The sequence below is a fragment of the Mesoplodon densirostris genome, chromosome 4 (assembly GCF_025265405.1).
Source record: "Mesoplodon densirostris isolate mMesDen1 chromosome 4, mMesDen1 primary haplotype, whole genome shotgun sequence".
Lineage (NCBI taxonomy): Eukaryota > Metazoa > Chordata > Mammalia > Artiodactyla > Ziphiidae > Mesoplodon > Mesoplodon densirostris.
Window position 1 is genome coordinate 146655023 of NC_082664.1, and position 18550 is coordinate 146673572.

The 18550-nt window shown below is 44.3% G+C and overlaps 2 protein-coding genes across 5 annotated transcripts in view; one reads left to right on the top strand and one right to left on the bottom strand.

Annotated features, from left to right (window-relative positions):
- Positions 1-16543, top strand: part of TICRR (TOPBP1 interacting checkpoint and replication regulator) — a 47794-nt gene extending 31251 nt beyond the window's left edge. For 2 of the 3 annotated variants that reach the window (XM_060097363.1, XM_060097365.1), the window contains exons 16-22: positions 6858-6948; positions 7970-8031; positions 9676-9819; positions 10434-10591; positions 12363-14535; positions 14661-14786; positions 15672-16543. In XM_060097363.1, the coding sequence (XP_059953346.1) occupies positions 6858-6948; positions 7970-8031; positions 9676-9819; positions 10434-10591; positions 12363-14535; positions 14661-14786; positions 15672-15784 (2867 nt within the window). In that variant the 3' untranslated portion in view covers positions 15785-16543. The remainder of the gene's footprint in view (positions 1-6857; positions 6949-7969; positions 8032-9675; positions 9820-10433; positions 10592-12362; positions 14536-14660; positions 14787-15671) is intronic. The other variant, XM_060097364.1, reaches the window with a different exon arrangement.
- The window catches only part of KIF7 (kinesin family member 7), a 33653-nt gene continuing 29110 nt past the window's right edge, over positions 14008-18550 (bottom strand). The window contains exon 20 of one of the 2 annotated variants that reach the window (XM_060097372.1): positions 14008-15090. In XM_060097372.1, coding sequence (XP_059953355.1) covers positions 15071-15090 — 20 coding nt within the window. In that variant the 3' untranslated portion in view covers positions 14008-15070. Of the gene's footprint in view, positions 15091-15329; positions 15401-18550 lie in introns of those variants that run through there. The other variant, XM_060097371.1, reaches the window with a different exon arrangement.

Genomic DNA, 18550 nt, shown 5'->3' on the forward strand with positions numbered 1-18550 from the left:
ATTTTTTCCTTCCTTCTACTTGCTTTGGTGTTAGTTTGATCTTTTTCAGTTTTTTAAGATTAAGGTTTTGTTATTGATTTTTTAAAATACATGCTTTTTTTTTAACATCACTCATTGAACAGTTTATCACCACTGTTCTTTTTTTTAATTTTTATTTTATATTGGAGTATAGTTGATTTACAATGTTGTGTTAGTTTCAGGTGTACAGCAAAGTGATTCAGTTACACATTATCATATATCCATTCTTTTTCAGACTCTTTTCCCATATAGGTTATTACAGAATATGGAACAGAGTTCTTTGTGCTCTACAGTAGAAGCTTGTTGATTATCTGTTTTATATATAGTAGTGTGTATATGTTAATTCCCAATTCCTAATTACCCCCACCTTTCCCCTTTGGTAACCATAAGTTTGTTTTCAAAGTCTGTGAGTCTGTGTCTGTTTTGTAAATGAGTTCATTTGATCAGTTTTTTAGATTCCACAAATAAGTTATATCATATTTGTCTTTCTCTGACTTACTTCACTTAGTATGATAATCTCTAGGTCCATCCATGTTGCTGCAAATTGCATTATTTCCTTCTTTTTTATGGCTAATATGCCATTGTATATATGTACCATGTCTTCTTTATCCTTTGCTCTGCCGATGAACATTTAGGTTGCTTCCATGTCTTGGCTATTGTAAACAGTGCTGCAGTGAACACTGGGGTGCATGTATCTTTTCGAATTATGGCTTTCTCCAGATATATATGCCCAGGAGTGGGATTGCTGGATCATATGGTAGTTCTATTTTTAGTTTTTAAAGGAACCTCCATACTGTTCCCCATAGTGGTTTATGTACCAATGTAAATGTACCAATTTACATTCCCAACAACAGTGTAGGAGGGTTCCAGGCTTCTTTTTTGTTTTCGTTTTTGACCACGCTGCATGGCTTGTGGGATCTTAGTTCCCTGACTAGGGATAGAACCCGTGCCCCCTGCAATGGAAGTGCAGAGTCCTTACCACTGGACTGCCAGGGAATTCCCCAGACTTCTTTTTTAGTACAGCTTTTTACAGGTACAAATTCCCCTCTAAGCGCTGCTTTAGCTTCATCCTGTAAGTTTAGGTATGTTGTGTTTTCAATTTCATCATCTCAAAATATTTTCTAATTTCCCTTGTGTTTTTTTTCTTTGGTCCTTTGGCTATTTAGGAGGGTGTACATTTTCACATATTTGTTAATTTCACAAATTTCTGTTATTAATTTCTAATTTCATACCATTGTAGTTGAAGAACATACTTTGTACGATTTTGGTCTTCTTAAATTTTTTGAGACTTGTTTTATGGCCTAACATTTGGCCTGTTCTGGCGAATGTTCTATGTGTACTTGAGAAGAATGTGTGTTCTGCTCTTGGGTAGAATGCCTATAGATGTCTGTTATGCCTAGTTGGTTTGTGGTGTTCAAGTCTTCTGTTTTCTTGTTGATCTTCTGTATAGATGTTCTATCATTGAAATCAGGGTATTAAAGTCTCCAAGTATTATTGTTGACTTACCTATTTTTTTCTTCCTTCAATTCTGTCAGTTTCATGCTTCATAGAGTTTGGGGCCCTGTTGTTAGTTGTGTGTATATGTTTATAATTGTATCACTTAATGGATTGAATTTTTTAAACCAACATGATGAACTTTGTCTTTTGAACCTTTTTTGACTTAAAATCTATTTTGACAATAATATAGCCATGCGAGCTCTCTTTTGCATACAATATCTTTTTCTGTCCTTTTACTTTCAACCTCTTTGTATCTAAAGTGAGCTTATAGACAGAATATAGTTGGATCATATTTTTAAAAATCCATTCTGCCAATTTCTGCCTTTTCTTTTCTTTTTTTTTTTTTTTTGCGGTACGTGGGCCTCTCACTGTTGTGGCCTCTCCCGTTGGGGCGCACAGGCTCCGGACGCACAGGCTCAGCGGCCATGGCTCATGGGCCTAGCCGCTCCACAGCATGTGGGATCCTCCCGGACCAGGGCACGAACCCGTGTCCCCTGCATCGGCAGGCGGACTCTCAACCACTGCGCCACCAGGGAAGCCCTTTTTAAAAAAAAAACAAAAAAACATTTATTTATTTATTTTTATTTGGTTGCGCTGGGTCTTAGTTGCAGCTCACCAGCTCCTTAGCTGTGGCATGCGGGCTCCTTAGTTATGGCATGCATGTGGGATCTAGTTCCCTGACTAAGGATCAAACCTGGGCTCCCTGCGTTGGGAGCACAGAGTCTTAACCACTGCACCACCAGGGAAGTCCCCAATTTCTGCCTTTTAATTGAAGCACTTGATCTATTTACATTTAATGTAGTTACTGATAAGGAAGGACTTCTGCCATTTTCTACTTATTTTTTATATATTTTATACCTCTTTTGTTCTTTCATTTCTCTGTTACTGCCATTCTTGTAGCTGATTTTTTTTTTTTTTTGTAGTGTACTGTTTCGATTCCCTTCATCTTTTTTTCTGTATATTTTCTAATTATTTTCTTAGTGTTTACCTCGGAGATTACAATTAACACCTTAAATTTAAACCTGTTGAATAATACGACTTAGTTTCAATAGTATACACTCTGTTCCTATATATTTCCATCATATTTAGCAAATTTACAACCATTATTTCTCCCGACTTTTTTCTGCCCTTTTCTCTCTTCTCCTTTTTCTTCTTCTAGGACTCCCAGTGTCTGTACATTCTTATGCTTGATGGTGTCCCACAGGTCCCTTAAGCAGGCTTTGTTCATTTTTCTTCATCCTTTTTTATTTCTGCTCAGATTGAATAATTTTGATTGTCTTATCTTCTAGTTTATTGATTCTTCTCCCTGCTCAAATCTGAGGTTGAACCCCTCTAGTGAACTTTTCATTTCAGTTATTGTACTTTTCAGCTCAAAAATTTCTGTTTGGTTCCTTTATATAATTTCTGTCCCTTTATTGGTATTCTCATGTTATTTATCCATTGTTTTCCTTATTTCTTTTAATTCTTTGTTCTTTTTTTCCTTGAGCTCGTTGAGCATGTTTAGAATATTTGATTTAACATATTTGACCAGTGATTCCAATATCTGGGATTTCTCAAGGGTGGTTTCTGTCAAATTTTTTTCCTGGGCACACTTTCCTGTTTCTTTGTATGCTTTGTAATTCTTTTTTGAGAATTAGATATTCTGAATATTACAGTTGGTTAACCCTGGAGATCAAATTCTCCCACTCCTGAGAAATTGCTGATCTTTGCTTATTGAGGGCCTGTCCATTTGTGCCTTTTCCAAACTATTTTTTACAAAGCGTGTATTCCTTCTTGTGTGGTCACTGAAGTTTCTGTTCTGTTACCTCTGTGGTTAGCCAGTGACCTGACAAAGATTTCCTTAAGTGTCTGGCTCCAAAAAGGGAAAAACAAAAAGGTGTTCCTGTCCCTCTAAATCTTCTGTTAGATGCAGTGGGGGAAAGCTGCTGCAGCCTGAGAGAGCAGAAACCAAGGCGAATGTCTGCACCAGCCCCACAGGACTCCACTCTCCAAAGCACACTGACTGAACCATATAACCCCAGATTTGGAAGACAAGGTCCCCACTGTCTGCCCTACCACCAACCAGCTGCTCCTAGAATGTGGGCCGCTGTCCCCACAGCTACAGCAGGGCTGAAGAAAGGAGGCTGGTAGCTGGTTCGTGCATGTCATTTCCTTATTAAATATCAGCCTCTCCCTTCATCAGGCACTTCCCTGGTTGTCGTAAGTGCCAGTCAGGTTCCAGAGTTCCAAAATAGTTTACTCTGATAATTTTTTTTCCTAGTTTACTAGTTGTTTTGGGGGAGGGACCAAACCCTAGAGCTTCCTACTTCACTGTTTCATGTGATGTCACTTTTTCTGGGGGTTACAATTAAGTATCTTATTTTATCTAGTTGAGGTTAATACCAACTTAATTTCAGGAGTATACAAAAACTTTGCTCCTGTATAACTGTTTTCTATCCCCTTCTTTGGGCTATATTGTCATACAGATTACATGTTTATGCATTGTATGCCCATCAGCACATTTGTAATCATTGCTTTATCTTTTAACTCAAAGGAGAAAAGAATTACAAACAAAAATACTTCTATTCTGTCCTTTGCATTTATTTGTATAGTTGCCTTTACCAGTGCTCTTTAATTCTTCACGTGGATTCATGTTACTCTACAGTGCCCTTTCCTTTCATCCTGAAAGACTCCCTGTAGTACCGACATTACTTTTAGGGCTGGTCTGCGGTGTCAGATTCTCTCAGTGTTGTTTTTTGGGTGTTTCTTTGGGGGTGGAGAAGATATGCTGATTTCTCCTTCATGTTTGAGTAACAGTCTTAGAGGATATAGAATCCTTGAGTCTTTTTCTTCCAGCACTTTGCCTTTCATCACAGTGCCTTTTTGTTATCCTATATTTCTGATGAGAAATCAGCTGTTAATCTTATTGAGGGTTCCTTGTACATGACGGATCACTGCTTTCTTGATTCTTTTAAGATTCTCTCTTCCCCTTTGGCTTCTAACAGTTTGATTATGATTTGTCTGGTGTGGATCTCTTTGACTTTATCATACTTAGGTTTGTTGAGCTTCTTGGCTACGTAATGTCTGTCATCAAACATCGGAAGTTTTCAGCCAGTATTTCTTCAAATATTTTTTCTGCCTCTCTCTCCTCTTCCTCCAGGACTCCCACTGTGTCTATGTTATTATGCTTGATTGTGTCGTATGGGTGTCTGAGACTGTTCATTTTTCTTCTTTTTTCTTTTTGTCCCTCAGACTGGATAATCTCAATTACTTGTCTTCAATTTTGTTGATTCTTTCTTCTGCCACCTCATATCAACTGCTGGGCCCCTCTAATGAGTTTTTCATTTTAGATAGTGTACTTTTCAACTTCAGAATTTCTATTTGGTTCTGTTTTTTAATGATATGTCTCTTTATTGACATTCTCTGTTTGGCAAGTCATCAGGCTCACTCATACATTCCTTATCTTTAGATATGATTTTTTTTTCCTTTGGGCATATTTCCGATAGGTAATTTAAGGTCTTGGGCTAATAAATTCAATGTCTGGACTTCCTCAGGGGTGCTTTCTGTTGAATGATTCTTTTTTTCCCACTGTGTACGGGCCACTCTTTCTTGTTTCTTGTCTCATATTTTTTGTTGACAACTGGACATTTTAAATAATATAATGAGTCAACTCTGACGATCAGATTGCCACTGCTCCAGGGCAGGATTTGTTGTTACCATTACTGCTTTTGTTTGTTTACTCTCCTGAACTAAGTCTTTGAAGTCTGTATTCTGTCATGTGTAGCCACTGAAGTCTCTGCTTGGTTAGCTTAGTTGTCAGCTAAGGTTTGGACAGAGATTTTCTTCCATGCCCGGAACCAGTAAGTTTCCCAGCCTTTGCTGAGGGGCCCTATGTGTGCATTGGCTCATGTCTTCATACTCAGCCAGACATTTTACAACTCTTTCTGTTTTCCAGAGCCTCAAGGTCAGCCAGAGGTGACAGCTAAGGGCCTTCTTGGGTCCATCCTGGGCATGCACACAGCCCTACCACACATGTACTTTTAGGGTCCCAGGAGTGTGTCAGAAGTCAGCAGAGTCCCTTAGGGACATCTCACTCCCCAGTTTTCCCATCTAAACTTTTGGTCAGCTTGTGGTTTGCCCCAAGTGTTATCACCACCTCAGGCAGCTGTGATGTTTACAGTTGCTGCTGATTGTTTTCAGTAAATGCTCCCTGGGAAAAAGTTGTTTGCATTGGATGAGTTCTGAGTCAGGTCAAATAAAGACAGGCCTTGTGAGTGGGATTTTCCAGGGAACCGCCAGACAGGCCAAGTAGTTATCTGGGAATGGGGCTTTGGAGGAGCTTGGATCCCATTCTGTTCCGTCCAGAGGCTCCTGGGCTGTTGGTTTTCACAGTAATTATGGGCTTTTGGTTCTCAAGGCTACCACAGGCCTAGGGAGAGGACGTTGGGATTGGGGCAAGTTAAAGTTTCACAAAGCTTGCTATTCTTAATGAGATTCAGCTGCTTTTGTTGAATAAATACTCCCTGGATTGTTCCAAACTGGTTAATTGCCAGAGTTCTGGAAAAATTGATTTTGAATTTTTGCCAGTGTTCTCGTTCCTTTGATGGAGGAGAGTTTTTTTTTTTTTTTTTTTTTTTTTTGGTACGCGGGCCTCTCACTGTTGTGGCCTCTCCCGTTGTGGAGCACAGGCTCCGGACGCACAGGCTCAGCGGCCATGGCTCACGAGCCCAGCCGCTCCGTGGCATGTGGGATCTTCCCGGACTGGGGCACGAACCCATGTCCCCTGCATCGGCAGGCAGACTTTCAACCACTGTGCCACCAGGGAAGCCCTGGAGGAGAGTTTTTTTAAGAGGTCCTTACTCCACATTCCTGCTGACATCACTCCTCTTTCTAGTCATTTTTATCTCCCTTAAAACCAGTCCTCCCATGAGTAGCTTGCATACCTACTCTATTGAGAAAACTTATGTCAGAGCATAAGTTAGATTTATCGTTATATTAAATATCTTATTGCATGACACATCAGCATTTTCCCATGCTTTATTTCATTTCATCATAAATACAAGAACCACCAAGTAGGTGCACAGATGTGTTAGCCCAAATAAATGAGAACTTTGCACTTTTTCAGGAATATTATCTTAAAATTTTATAATATTTTACATTGACTTATTTATTATTAAACTCTAATAGTGCTGATAAATTGTTATATCATGTTAAATTGAGTCTTATGGTTAGACCTTGGTCCAAAAGACCATTAAGAGCCACTCTGGCTAAGCATTAAACCATATTTAAGTTCAAACTGTTCCCTTTGCCTTGCTATTCCTTCTTGATAAGATTGTGTGAAATTTATCCTTTTTACATTTTAGGTTATCGCAAGCTGCTAACCAAGAATGTGGCCGAGACTCCAGTACATAAGCAAATCTCCAGAAGGCTGCTTCATAGACAGATCAAGGGCAGGTAAATGACATCCTTGTCTAGCTTCTTCATACACCTGCACAGCCCTCCTAATCTTATGGGCCATGTTTACCTTCTCATGACCTTTGTGACTCTAGTCTCAACTGTGTTGCTTATAACCAAAGAGCATTCTGTAGATTTTATGGGGGCTGGAGATCCATACAGAATTCACTCTTTGTGTCTGGCCTCTTTCACTTGGCATAATTATTGAGATTTATCCATGTTGTTGAACATATCAATAGTTCATTCCATTTTATTGCTGAGTAGTGTTCCATTGAATGCATACTGCCTGATTTAAAAATCTATTCATGTGTTGAACTGGGGAGGGAGGGATTCTCACTGACAGGCAAGGCTGGAAGTCTGGGATCCCAACTTGGCCTGTGGTGGGACCACAGCTTGCCATGGCACTTGGTTGGAGTAGGGCAGTTCTGGTCTGAAAGTTTCTGTCTTGCTTGGCTGCCTCTTTCCTGGTTCTTTGGCTAAGGAGAGCTAGCTTTCCTTAGGGCAGTTGTCATCTGCACCTCTTGGTGTATCGGGGTTGTCAGGTTGTCGAGCGCCCAATCCAGGAGCTCTGGGGGCTCGCTGCCCTGTCTCTCCTCAGGTCCTAAAGTCCCAAGCCTCTTCTCTCCACCTTTGAGAGTCTTACGCTTCCTTTATATGTAATATCCAGGGTTCTTAGCTGTACATAACAGGAAGAATGGGGAGAAGTGCATCTACTCCTTCTTGTCAAGGCTCCATCTGGACATTGTGTGTGGATTTTACACTTGTGCATGTTTATCTACAGGGTAAATTGTAAGAAGTGAAATTTGTGGGTCAGAAGATATACATATTTTTAACTTTATGTTGTCAAACTGCTTTCCAAAAAAATATATTCTTACCATTTCATTCTTGACAGTAATGTGTGAGAGTGCTTGCCAAAGACCACTTGTGGTCTTTGTTACCTTGTGAGGTGTGAACCTGTAGCTCTTTGACATGTGTCATTTATGAGTGGTGTTGAATAATCCTTGTATTGCTGTTCCTCAAGGTCCTCTGATCCTGGTCCTGAAATTGACGTTGTTGAAGAGTCCCCGGAAAAAGGAGAAGATGGTATTACCTACTTTTGTTTTGTTTTAGGGTTCTCAGTTTTTGTGTTTCCTCTGCTTTCTGTGAAAGCTATTCTATACTGGTATTATCGCTCAGCGTAGCCCAAGATATTTTACAGACATTATGACAGCTCTGGGCCCACAGTGTATATCAGTACATATTTACTGGTGAATGGTTTTTTACACAGAATGTACTGAGTTTCTGGAGAAGAAATATTTTTACGCAAGAGAAATGGGATTCAGAGTGAAAGCTAAACTACTACGTTAATATAAAGTGCTGTGGCTTTTTAAAATATATATATATTTATTTATTTGTTTATTTTGGCTGCACTGGGTCTTAGTTGCAGCATGCAGGATCTTTTAGTTGTGGCATGCGGACCCTTAGTTGTGGTATGCGTGCGGGGTCTAGTTCCCCGACCAGGGATTGAACCTGGGTCCCCCTGCATTAGGAGCGTGGAGTCTTACCCACTGGACTACCAGGGAAGTCCCCTGTGGCTTATTTTTAAAGTATACATGATGATGGGGCTTCCCTAGTGGCGCACTGGTTGAGAGTCCGCCTGCCGATGCAGGGGACACGGGTTCGTGCCCCGGTCTGGGAAGATCCCATGTGCTGCGGAGTGACTAGGCCCATGAGCCATGGCTGCTGAGCCTGTGCGTTTGGAGCCTGTGCTCCGCAACGTGAGAGGCCACAACAGTGAGAGGCCTGTGTACCGCAAAAAAAAAAAAAAAAAAAAAAGTACATGATGAAGGAGGGGTTTCCAAAAACTAACTTCTTTTAGTCAAGTAGTTTATGTTTATTGTAGAAAAATTAGAAAACACAGAGAAGCCAAAAATTTAATTATCACTTGGTAATCCCACAAATTAGAAATAAGTCTGTTGAGGAAGGAGATATGGGGATATATGTATACATATAGCTGATTCACTTTGTTGTACATCAGAAACTAACACACCATAGTAAAGCAATTATACTCCAATAAACATGTTTAAAAAAAAGAAAGAAAAGAAGTAACTATTGGGCTTCTCTGGTGGCGCAGTGGTTGAGAGTCCGCCTGCCGATGCAGGGGACACGGGTTCGTGCCCCGGTCCGGGAGGATCCCACATGCCGCGGAGCGGCTGGGCCCGTGAGCCATGGCCGCTGAGCCTGCGCGTCCGGAGCCTGTGCTCCGCAACGGGAGAGGCCACAACAGTGAGAGGCCCGCATACCGAAAAAAAAAAAAAAAAAAAAAGAAGTAACTATTAACATTTAGCTTTAATAATACTCTTACAGGTACTGTTTCTATACAAATATGTGTAACATAAATATGAGAACTGTGATTTTTAAACTTTAACAACTCACACTACACAAACCTTTTTTCACTCTACATCATTCTTAAAGGTGGCAGGTTATGAGACTTTTGCAGATTATAGTGGGGGGGGTCAGGGTTTTTTTGGTTTTTGGTTTTTGTGGGGGGTTTTTGTTTTTTTGGTACTTTGTTGGGGCCACGTATCATATCCCTCTTAGCTTTGTCTCACTTCAGGGATCTCAAAGCCAATAGCTTGTCAAATTTCCATCTTGTACGTGGTGTTACATAAATCTAAATCTTACCCATTTAATATGTGGGGAAACATCAAGCTTGCATTTCTTCTTGTCAGAACTAACTGTGATTAGTTCTTGTAGAAGTAAGTTTGAGACGAAGTCCTCGAATCAAGCAATTGGCATTCAGCAGGAAAAATTCTGGTTCCTTCTACTCTGTGTCTCAACCAAAGTCTCGAAGTATACAACGAGTTCACTCATTCCAGCAAGTCAAGTCAGGTAACAATGCTTGCCTACCTGTCTTCAGAGGTCCATGCAGATTTGGTGGGAAGTGTTGGGAAAAGAATGAAGTTTGACGTTGGAGAAATAGAATAGGTATAAATATTTGAGGTTCAGAGTGATGACCAGATGAACAATCCATGGCCACCATTATCAGAGTCATCCCTTTAGATTCCTACGGCTGGCTGTCCACATTATCCTTGTGGGTAATTCATTCATTCAAGAGGAAATTACCTATAATTTCTACCATATGTTCAGATCCTACAGAAAGCCATCTCCAGGTGGAAGGTGCTGTTTGTCCTTCATTCTTTTATCATTATTAGCTTGGATTATCAGATATGTCTTTTTATATTTGTCTTTGCAAACTAAATTATTTCAGTTGCCTACATCTCCTAACACAGGGACTGGGCTTGATACGCAGTCTTAAAATTCAAGAAGGCAGCAATTATTGGCACTGCTGTCATAATTAGGTGGGATCTGCCCCTATTTGCTCTAAAAGAATTATCATCTTTCTCGTATGGACTGGCTGTTTTATGGGTATTTGGTGCGGGAGGCGGGTGGGGGGCACAGGAGTTGAAAAAGAATGAAATATTGTCACTGTTTTTGCCTTGCAGACCAAAGAGAAAATTCTCCAATCCAAAGTATTCGATCTCCCAAGAGGCTTCTTTTCGGGGCAGTGTCTGAGATGATCAGTCCCTCCGAGAAGGGGTCAGCTCGAATTAAAAGGCCTTCAGGAAACACATTGGATTCTGAAATACCTATAGCTTCTCAGGTATAAAATTACGATGATGTTTCAGATAGTTTGGGGAGCATGTAGTCATGGACAAGGAAAACCACTGAGTCCAGTAGGGAAGAGAAGATAAAAACAGAGATTTGAGGTGGTTGGGGTTGACTTGAATGAACGATTATTGGGTGTATGGGGACTTAGGTAGCAGTTGGGCTGAGGCCAAGGTGGCAGGGAGGAGATAGAAAGATCTCGCCCTACTCTCTTGGCTTCATCTTCCATTTATATCAGACACTACGTATATATCCTTCTGAAATGTGCAGTAGCATTCATCTGTTTCTGTTAGATTGCCCACTCGATCCAGTCACCCATGTTAGAAACTGGGAGTCATCCTGGACTTCCCCCTCTCCTCAGGCCTGGCTACTCAATTAGTCCTGCCCATTTTACTGACAAACTATCTCATACCCATTCCCTCTTCTCCATCCCTGCAGTTCCTGCCCTAGTTCAGTTCTGCCTGGAACACTTCAGTAGCCTCTTCTCTCTCAAATTCATCCTGTCCCCAGAGGTCAGAGGGACGTTTGTGACCCCATTGGACGCTCCTCTGACCACATCACTTTGCTTGAAGCTCTACAGACTCTTCATCTGTTAAAGCAGGGTTTTCTAAGTTTTCCTAAAATGGAACCCTGTGTTCAAAGATAATAATCTTTGTTTGGAAACCCAAAAACTGCTTAGAGGATGGAGGAGGATACGGAGGGAACTGTGGGGAAGGGTTTGAAAACCACAGATCTATAGGACCATATTCATTCTCCTCCCTGGACAGGCAAAGACCTCCATGATCTGATCCCTGCTCAGCCATCTCTGCTTCACACTCCACCTTCCCAGCAGCCTCAGGATGCACACAACTGCTGTTTTTTGCTTTTGTGCCTTTGCTTACACTGTTTTCTATGCCTGAAGTTCCCTCTCCCCGACTTTCCCACCTTTTGTCTTCACCTCTGACACCCATTCTTTTAAGACCTGACTCGCTATTCCTATTCCCTTTTCTCCCCTTTGCTGGGTTAGATAGCCAACCCTCCTGGTGCTCCCATATTGTCCCATGCATGCCCCTGTCATTGCATTGGCCATACTATATATCTGTCTGTATCCCACATGAAATGCCAACTAGACCAGGACTCCCTTGAGATGATCAGATAAGATTAAACAATAGGTGTTGGACCTCCTTACCTGTTGGACTATTTAACTGCATTTTTGCAAGAAGGAAGGGAAGTTTTTTGCTGGAGAGTTTCCTTTCTGAGATGTTATCTTTGAGGCTGTGCCTTATATATCCATATATTCCACGTTCCACCTCATCCCCCTGGGCCTCCTCCCGCACACACATTGCCTGGCACATAGCAGGTACTTAAAAGCACATGTTGAATGCAGATCAACAGCAGGTGATGTGGCTCCGAAAGGTTACTTTAGGCAAAGATCAGAAATAGTTGTCTCATTGAAGAAGAAGATAGCTGTGAGTAGTGGAGTGACATAGTTAGAGGCAAAGCATGTTTTAGCTGTAGTATGCAAATTATTAAAACTATTTGTCTTAGGAGAAGAAACTAAGATTGGATACAGTGCTCGGTGCTAGAAAAAGTGGACACGTAAAATCTGGGTCATGTTTTGGAAGTGGAAACTTGTCACTATATGAAATCCAACTTAAGATCATTCCTTTGGCTGGCTATAAATCTTCCAAATTTGACTTTTTAATCATCTTAGACATTATTAAAACACTCTTCAGAGAATATGGGTTATGATGTTCAAGCACTGAAATAAGCATTTTTCTTTACAGACTCCTGAGAAGAGTTACTGGAAATCTCCAGTCTTTTCTAAAGCTACACCAAGAAAGTTCCCTCATACACCACAAACTCCGCTGCGCACTCCTGAAAGGCTGCAAAAATCCCCTGCAGAAATGACCCCTGCCAAACAGGTCACTTTTAGGGAGTTCTTAAAAGACTCCTCACACGGCTGGCATTCACCATCTAGACGAAAAGCCACTCCTCAGAAAGGACACTCCCTGGCAGAAGGTCACTCTCCTCTTGAAAAAATACCGAGAACTCCCCAAAGACAAGGTGGTCAGCCACCTAGATTTTTGCAGAATTCTGCTTGGCCATGTTTGGTGAATTCCAGTCCAGAAAGCACCTCCTGTCCGGCATCCCTGGTTTCATCAACTGCCCAGACCAGGAGTGAGTGTCTGACTCCCATCAGATACTCTCCTCGAATGTCTCTGAGGGCAGCAGCCTCAGGGGTCCGAAGACAAGCTGCCTTCGTGGGCACACCTCCAAGTCAGAAACGCCAACCCCCCCGTGGCTCCGGAGCGTCTCAGGCAGAGCAGCTGGCGCAGCCGTGGAATGATGCTGTCGGAACCCCAGAGAAACCAGGGAACACAGCTCTGACTTCTCCAAAGAAACCTGTTACCTCTCCTTCATGTGGTATTTCCGAGAAGACTCCATTTGGGAATTTTTCTATAGAATCTCCTCCCTCTGGAGAACTGGATTGGCAAGAGGCCCAGAAATCACCCAGTGTAGCCACATCTCCCTCCTGTCCTGCTCCCTCGACTCCCCACAAAGCCTCACAGATAGCTAGACCTGACCTCCTACCGCCTCCACCCCCTTCTAAAATTGGGAAAAGGCATAAAAAGACCTCTAAAAGTGAAAGAAACTTCCCGGAGGGCCAGCCTAACAGCTCTGCTGTTCTGAGAGTTGCCATAACTGACAACCCAGCTGCCATCACAGATGCTAGAAAGAACCAGAAGGAAGCGACCCTCTCTCCTCCGTCTCCTCCTGAAAGACATAGTTACCCTGGGACTAGCTTTGGGAGTCACTGGCATACATCCTCTCCTTTGCTTGTTGCAACAGACTCGGAGTATCTCACTCTCCTGGATGAAGCTGCTGAGCAGCACAGCAGTGATAACTTAAAAAGCAACCTTTCACCGGTGGAAGAAGGTGAGGGGTCAAGGATGGGTACTTATGAGAAGCCGTCTCTGTGTAACCCCAGGATTCCTCCCTCTCCTCCTTCCTCTGGGCCCAGCTCTCCCCTGACACCCTGCTACGACCTGCGCTGCACCGCAGACAGGAAGCAGCGCCAGGCTGCCGCCCAACTAGAGAATCTGCAGGCGTCAGCCTGGCCCTCCAGAGCCTCTGCCAGCCCACAGACCTATGAGGTTGAGCTGGAGATGCAAGCTTCTGGCCTTCCCAAGCTTCGAATTAAAAAGATAGACCCCAGCTGTCTGTCAGAAGCTGAGGCCCTGCGAAGGGAGGAGAGCTCTCTGGGAGAGGAGAGCTGCCTCCCGGGTCTCAGCGTGCCCAGGGCCAGCAAGTCCTCAGGCAAACCCGAAGCCACCTACCTGTCGCCCCCCTGCCTTCGCCCCTCGCACGGCAGCCCTGGCAAGAGCGGGGGACAGACCTATATCTGCCAGTCCTGTACCCCCACCCGCTGCCCCTCTAGTACCCCCTCTCCATTTCAGACAGAAGTCGGGGTTCCTTGGACACCATCCCCCAAGCACAGCGGGAAGACAACTCCTGACACAATTAAAGGCTGGCCCCGCCGGAAGAGGGCCGTGGACTGCACGCTCGGCTGCTCTGCGGGAAGGAGCGAGGTCGGTATGGACCTTCCTGGGGGAGTGTTGCTGCTGGAGCCGGAGGGGAAGGAGCGAGGCCTTGAACTCAGCATCACCAAGACCCCCATCTTGGGGGATTTTGAGCTCGAGGGGGTGTGTCAGCTGCCAGACCAGTCACCTCCCAGGGACAGTGAGCCTACGGCTGAGGAAGCCTTCTCCTGGGGACAGTTTGGGTTGGGATCTCGGAAGAGGCTCCTTTCTGCCAAGGAGGAGGCTGAGTGTCAAACCAAAAGAGTCTGTGACAAGCAGAGAGGAGACTCCCAAGTCGGTAAGAGTGAAGACAGGTCTCCAGGCACGGGTGTGCAACAGCTCCCCTCCACGGCAGGCGACGAGGTGTTTGTTTCAGGTGAGTTGGCCGCCGCGCAGCTCTGTCAGGTGTGTTGGCCAGGAGGCACTGCAGAGACGCCTACCAGGAAGGCTGGGGCTTCCGTGTGAGGGCCGCGGGCTGTGCTGACCGTGCTGTTGCTGCAGGTGCCACCCCGCCTCCCGGCTGTGCTGTGTGGAGCTGCCTCTCTGCCAGCGGTCTGCAGGCGCTGACCCACTCTCCGCTGCTGTTCCACGGGAAGGCACCCTCCTCTCAGTGTAAAGACACCAGAGGTAATTTGTTGAAGGTCCTAGAGATGTTACCAGGATCAAACTTCTATCCTGTGGTTAGCTCTACCCCAAGCTAGCTCGGGGTTTTCAGGCACTGGCATCTTGCAGGAGTCGTAGGGACTGCCACAGCTCGGGATGCTTTTGTCCCCGCAGTGTCACACGCCCTTCCCAGAGAAATACCACTTTAGAACTTATGTGTATTTGAACCAAAAGACCCCCGAAATCCTACCAAATGACTTCAGCTTCTTGAAGACAGTGACAGGAGCTGGCACACAATCACTTCCTGCTCATCTGTGGTCGATGGGATCTGAGGGGAAAGCAGCACGGGTGGTAGGTGGTGTGTGCAGAGCCAGCCATTTCCCCTCGGGGGTTATACCCCTGTGTTTCCATACATTCAGTCTGAGAACGGACTGGCTATTATAATCAGCCTTCAGACCCTAGGATTCCCCTCGACCCCAGCTGGAAAGAACGGGATTCACCCTGTTAGCTGCACTGGTTAGAGAGGTTTCCTCCTTCTGCTAGAACTGAAGCGGGGTGCAGGAGGTGGGGCTCTTCAGTGGCTCTCTTCCCTCAAGACCATGATAGAAATCATGCAAAACAGCAAAACCACCACAGATCTGAGACAAAAAGAACTGCAAAGTGTCAAACTGAAGTGCCACAGGTATTCTGCATTTTCGCAATTACTTGTTGCTGTCAGCTCTGTGCTGACAGTAAGGGCTTAGGGCCTTGAAAAAGTACAGGTAGTGTGTCCGTGGGATGAAAGAACCTACAAGCAATGCTGGTTTTAAGTCCATCTTAACGTGTAACCCTCTGCAGTTGAAGCCCATTTCCTTTTGTTCTGTTCTGTTACTTCCTGTATGCTAGCTAAGTCTTTCTGCCTTTTTCTAGATGAGGATGTGGATGTGTTTTCCCCCACGGCAGAAGACTCTCCTTTCAGACAAGCATTCTCCAGGAGACGTCCCATCAGCAGAACTTACACACGGAAGAAGCTGATTAGCTAGTTAGGATGGAATGGTTGAGGGACTTATAACTACAAACACTACTGAGCTTGCCCAGAGCTACCGCACTTCTTAACAGAAGTGCTCTGACAGCAGTTTTCTCTGGACATAAAAGGAATTCCAGACATGTATCATAAAAGAATTCTTAGTAACGTACCCAGAAGCTTGGTTCATTTGAGCCAGGGCCCTATTGGTCTGCTCATGATATGTAACCCTCAGTTTGCTGCATAGAAACAGGAATAACCAAGGCTTAACGGAACTGAGGAAATTTAAAACATGAAGGTGAGGTCAGCCAGGTCCCCATGGGCATAAAGAAACTGGGGCCTGGTCCCAAGTCTCCTTTACCATGATCAGCTTTCAGATTCCCATGTGAATGCCTTCAACTTTTCAAATCCCCCTTGTGGAGTCTGTCCACCTCCAAGCCCAGCCCTAACCCCAATGCCTGCCCTGCCTTAGTAAGGTGGTATAGCTGGTGGTGTAACTCAGAGGCAGCCTGGAAGTCAGGAACCAGACAAGGAACTGTTAAGATCAGGATCCCATTCCACCCCACCCCAACCGTGACCATGGCAAGTTCAGACCACTCTGCTTCACTTACGAAATGGGAGGAGGACTCCTACATCAGTCCCTCACAGAGCTGCTATAGGCCAGGACCCCAAGACAGAGGCAGTGCCTGGAGGTGGAAGCAGCAGACACCAAACAGAGGACTGTGGCGTGGGGGCAGAATAAATGTTTTGCATTTCCTGTGTAACAATAAAATCATCTCTAACTACTTGGCATTCAGTGCATTTCTGTATAACTTTCCAGCCTGAGGTTAAATGTGACCATGGTCCAGTTCTAGTGGTTTCTGGAGCAGCCACATCTCAAGGTCTGCCCCAAGAGTCAGCTAGTCCCTGGCACGGTTCCCACCATTCACAGGGAGACTCACCTGAGTTGTGGATATGCCCAGAGCACCCCATGGACCAGTTTGCTGTCAAGTCTTGGCCAGGAGCTTGGCTAACAGAGCTGATTCAAAACGGTCTCATGGTCTCTGAAAAACTTTCAAGCCTGTTGTGTTTCCAAACCTGAGTCTTACTATGATCTTGTAAATCAAACTCTTAAGTGAAAACTCCCATTTCTCCCTCCAGAGATGATTGTCATTTATTTTAAAATGGTTTTCGAAAATCCTGATACTACTAAGCTTTTCAGTCCTCCCCACCAATATACATAAGACCATTTAAACCACAACCCTACTGCCATTGACTGTTCTGTGACAAGCCTTGGCTGAACTTTAGAACCAACAGCACACACACATCAGCATGAGACCAGAATCATCCTTCTGAAACTCAAGCCAAAACGTGGCAAAAGGAGAGAGACAAGATGGCAGAGTAGAAGGACTTGAGCGCACCTCCTCTCACGAAAACACCAAAATCACAACTGACTGCTGAACAACCATCAACAAAAAAGACTTGAACCTACCAAACAAGATATTCTACACCCAAAGACCAAGAAGAAGCCACAACAAGACAGTAGGAGGGGCACATTAGTGATATAATCAAATCCCATACCTGTGGAGTTTCTCCCACACGAGTGAGAGTTCTGAGCCTCACGTCAGGCTCCCCAGCCTGGGGGTCTGGCATTGGGAGGAGGAGCCCCCAGAGCATTTGGCTTTGATGGCCAGCTAGGCTTGAGTACAGGAGCTCCACAGGACTGGGGGAAACAGGGACTCCATTCTTAGCACACAAAAAGTTCACAAGCACTGGGGCCCAGGACAAAGCAGTAACTCCACTACAGCTTGGACCAGACCTACCTGTGGATCTTAGAGGATCTCCTGGGGAGGTGGGAGTCAGCTGTGGCCCATTGAGGGGACAATGACACTGGTGGTGGATGCCCCAGGCAACACTCACTGGTGTGAGCTCTCCCAGAGGTTGCCATTTGGCCACCAAGACCTGGCCCTGTCCAACAGCCTGCAGGCTCTGGTGCTGGGATGCCTCAGGCCAAACAACCAACAGGGTGGGAAAACAGCCCCACTCACCAGTAAACAGGCTGCCTAAAGTCATCCAGAGCCAATAGCCTATAAACACCCTTTGACATGGCTCTGCCCACCTGAGGGACAAGACCTAGCTCCACTCACCAGTGGGCAGGCACCAGTCCCTCCCACCAGGAAGCCTGCACAAGACTCTTAGACCAACCTCACCCACCAGCAGGTAGGTACCAGAACCAAGTATTAAAATCCTGCAGCCTGAGAAATGGAGACCACAGACAGAAAGTTAGACAAAATGAGATGGCACAGAAATATGTTCCAGACAAAGGAACAAGATGAAACTCCAGAAGAGCAACTAAGTGAAGTGGAGATAGGCAATCACCCTGAAAAAATTCTGAGTAATGATAGTAAAGATAACAAGATCTCAGAAAAAGAATGGAGGCACAACACTGAAAGGATACAATAAATGTTTAATAAAGAGCTAGAAACTTTAAAAAACAGAGGTGGACAATAACTGAAATGAAAAATATACTAGAAGGAATCAATAACAGAATAAATGAGACAGAAGAACGAATAAGTGAGCTGGAAGACAGATTAGTGGAAATCATTGCTGTGAAAGAGAATAAAGAAAGAAGAATGAAAAGAAATGAGGACAGTCTCAGAGACCTGGGACAACATTAAATGCACCAACATTAGCATTATAGTGGTCCCAGAAGGAGAAGAGAAAAGGGGTCTGAGAAAATATTTGCAGAGATAATAGCCGAAAACAGCCCTAACATGGGAAAGGAAACACTCAAGTCCAGGAAGCA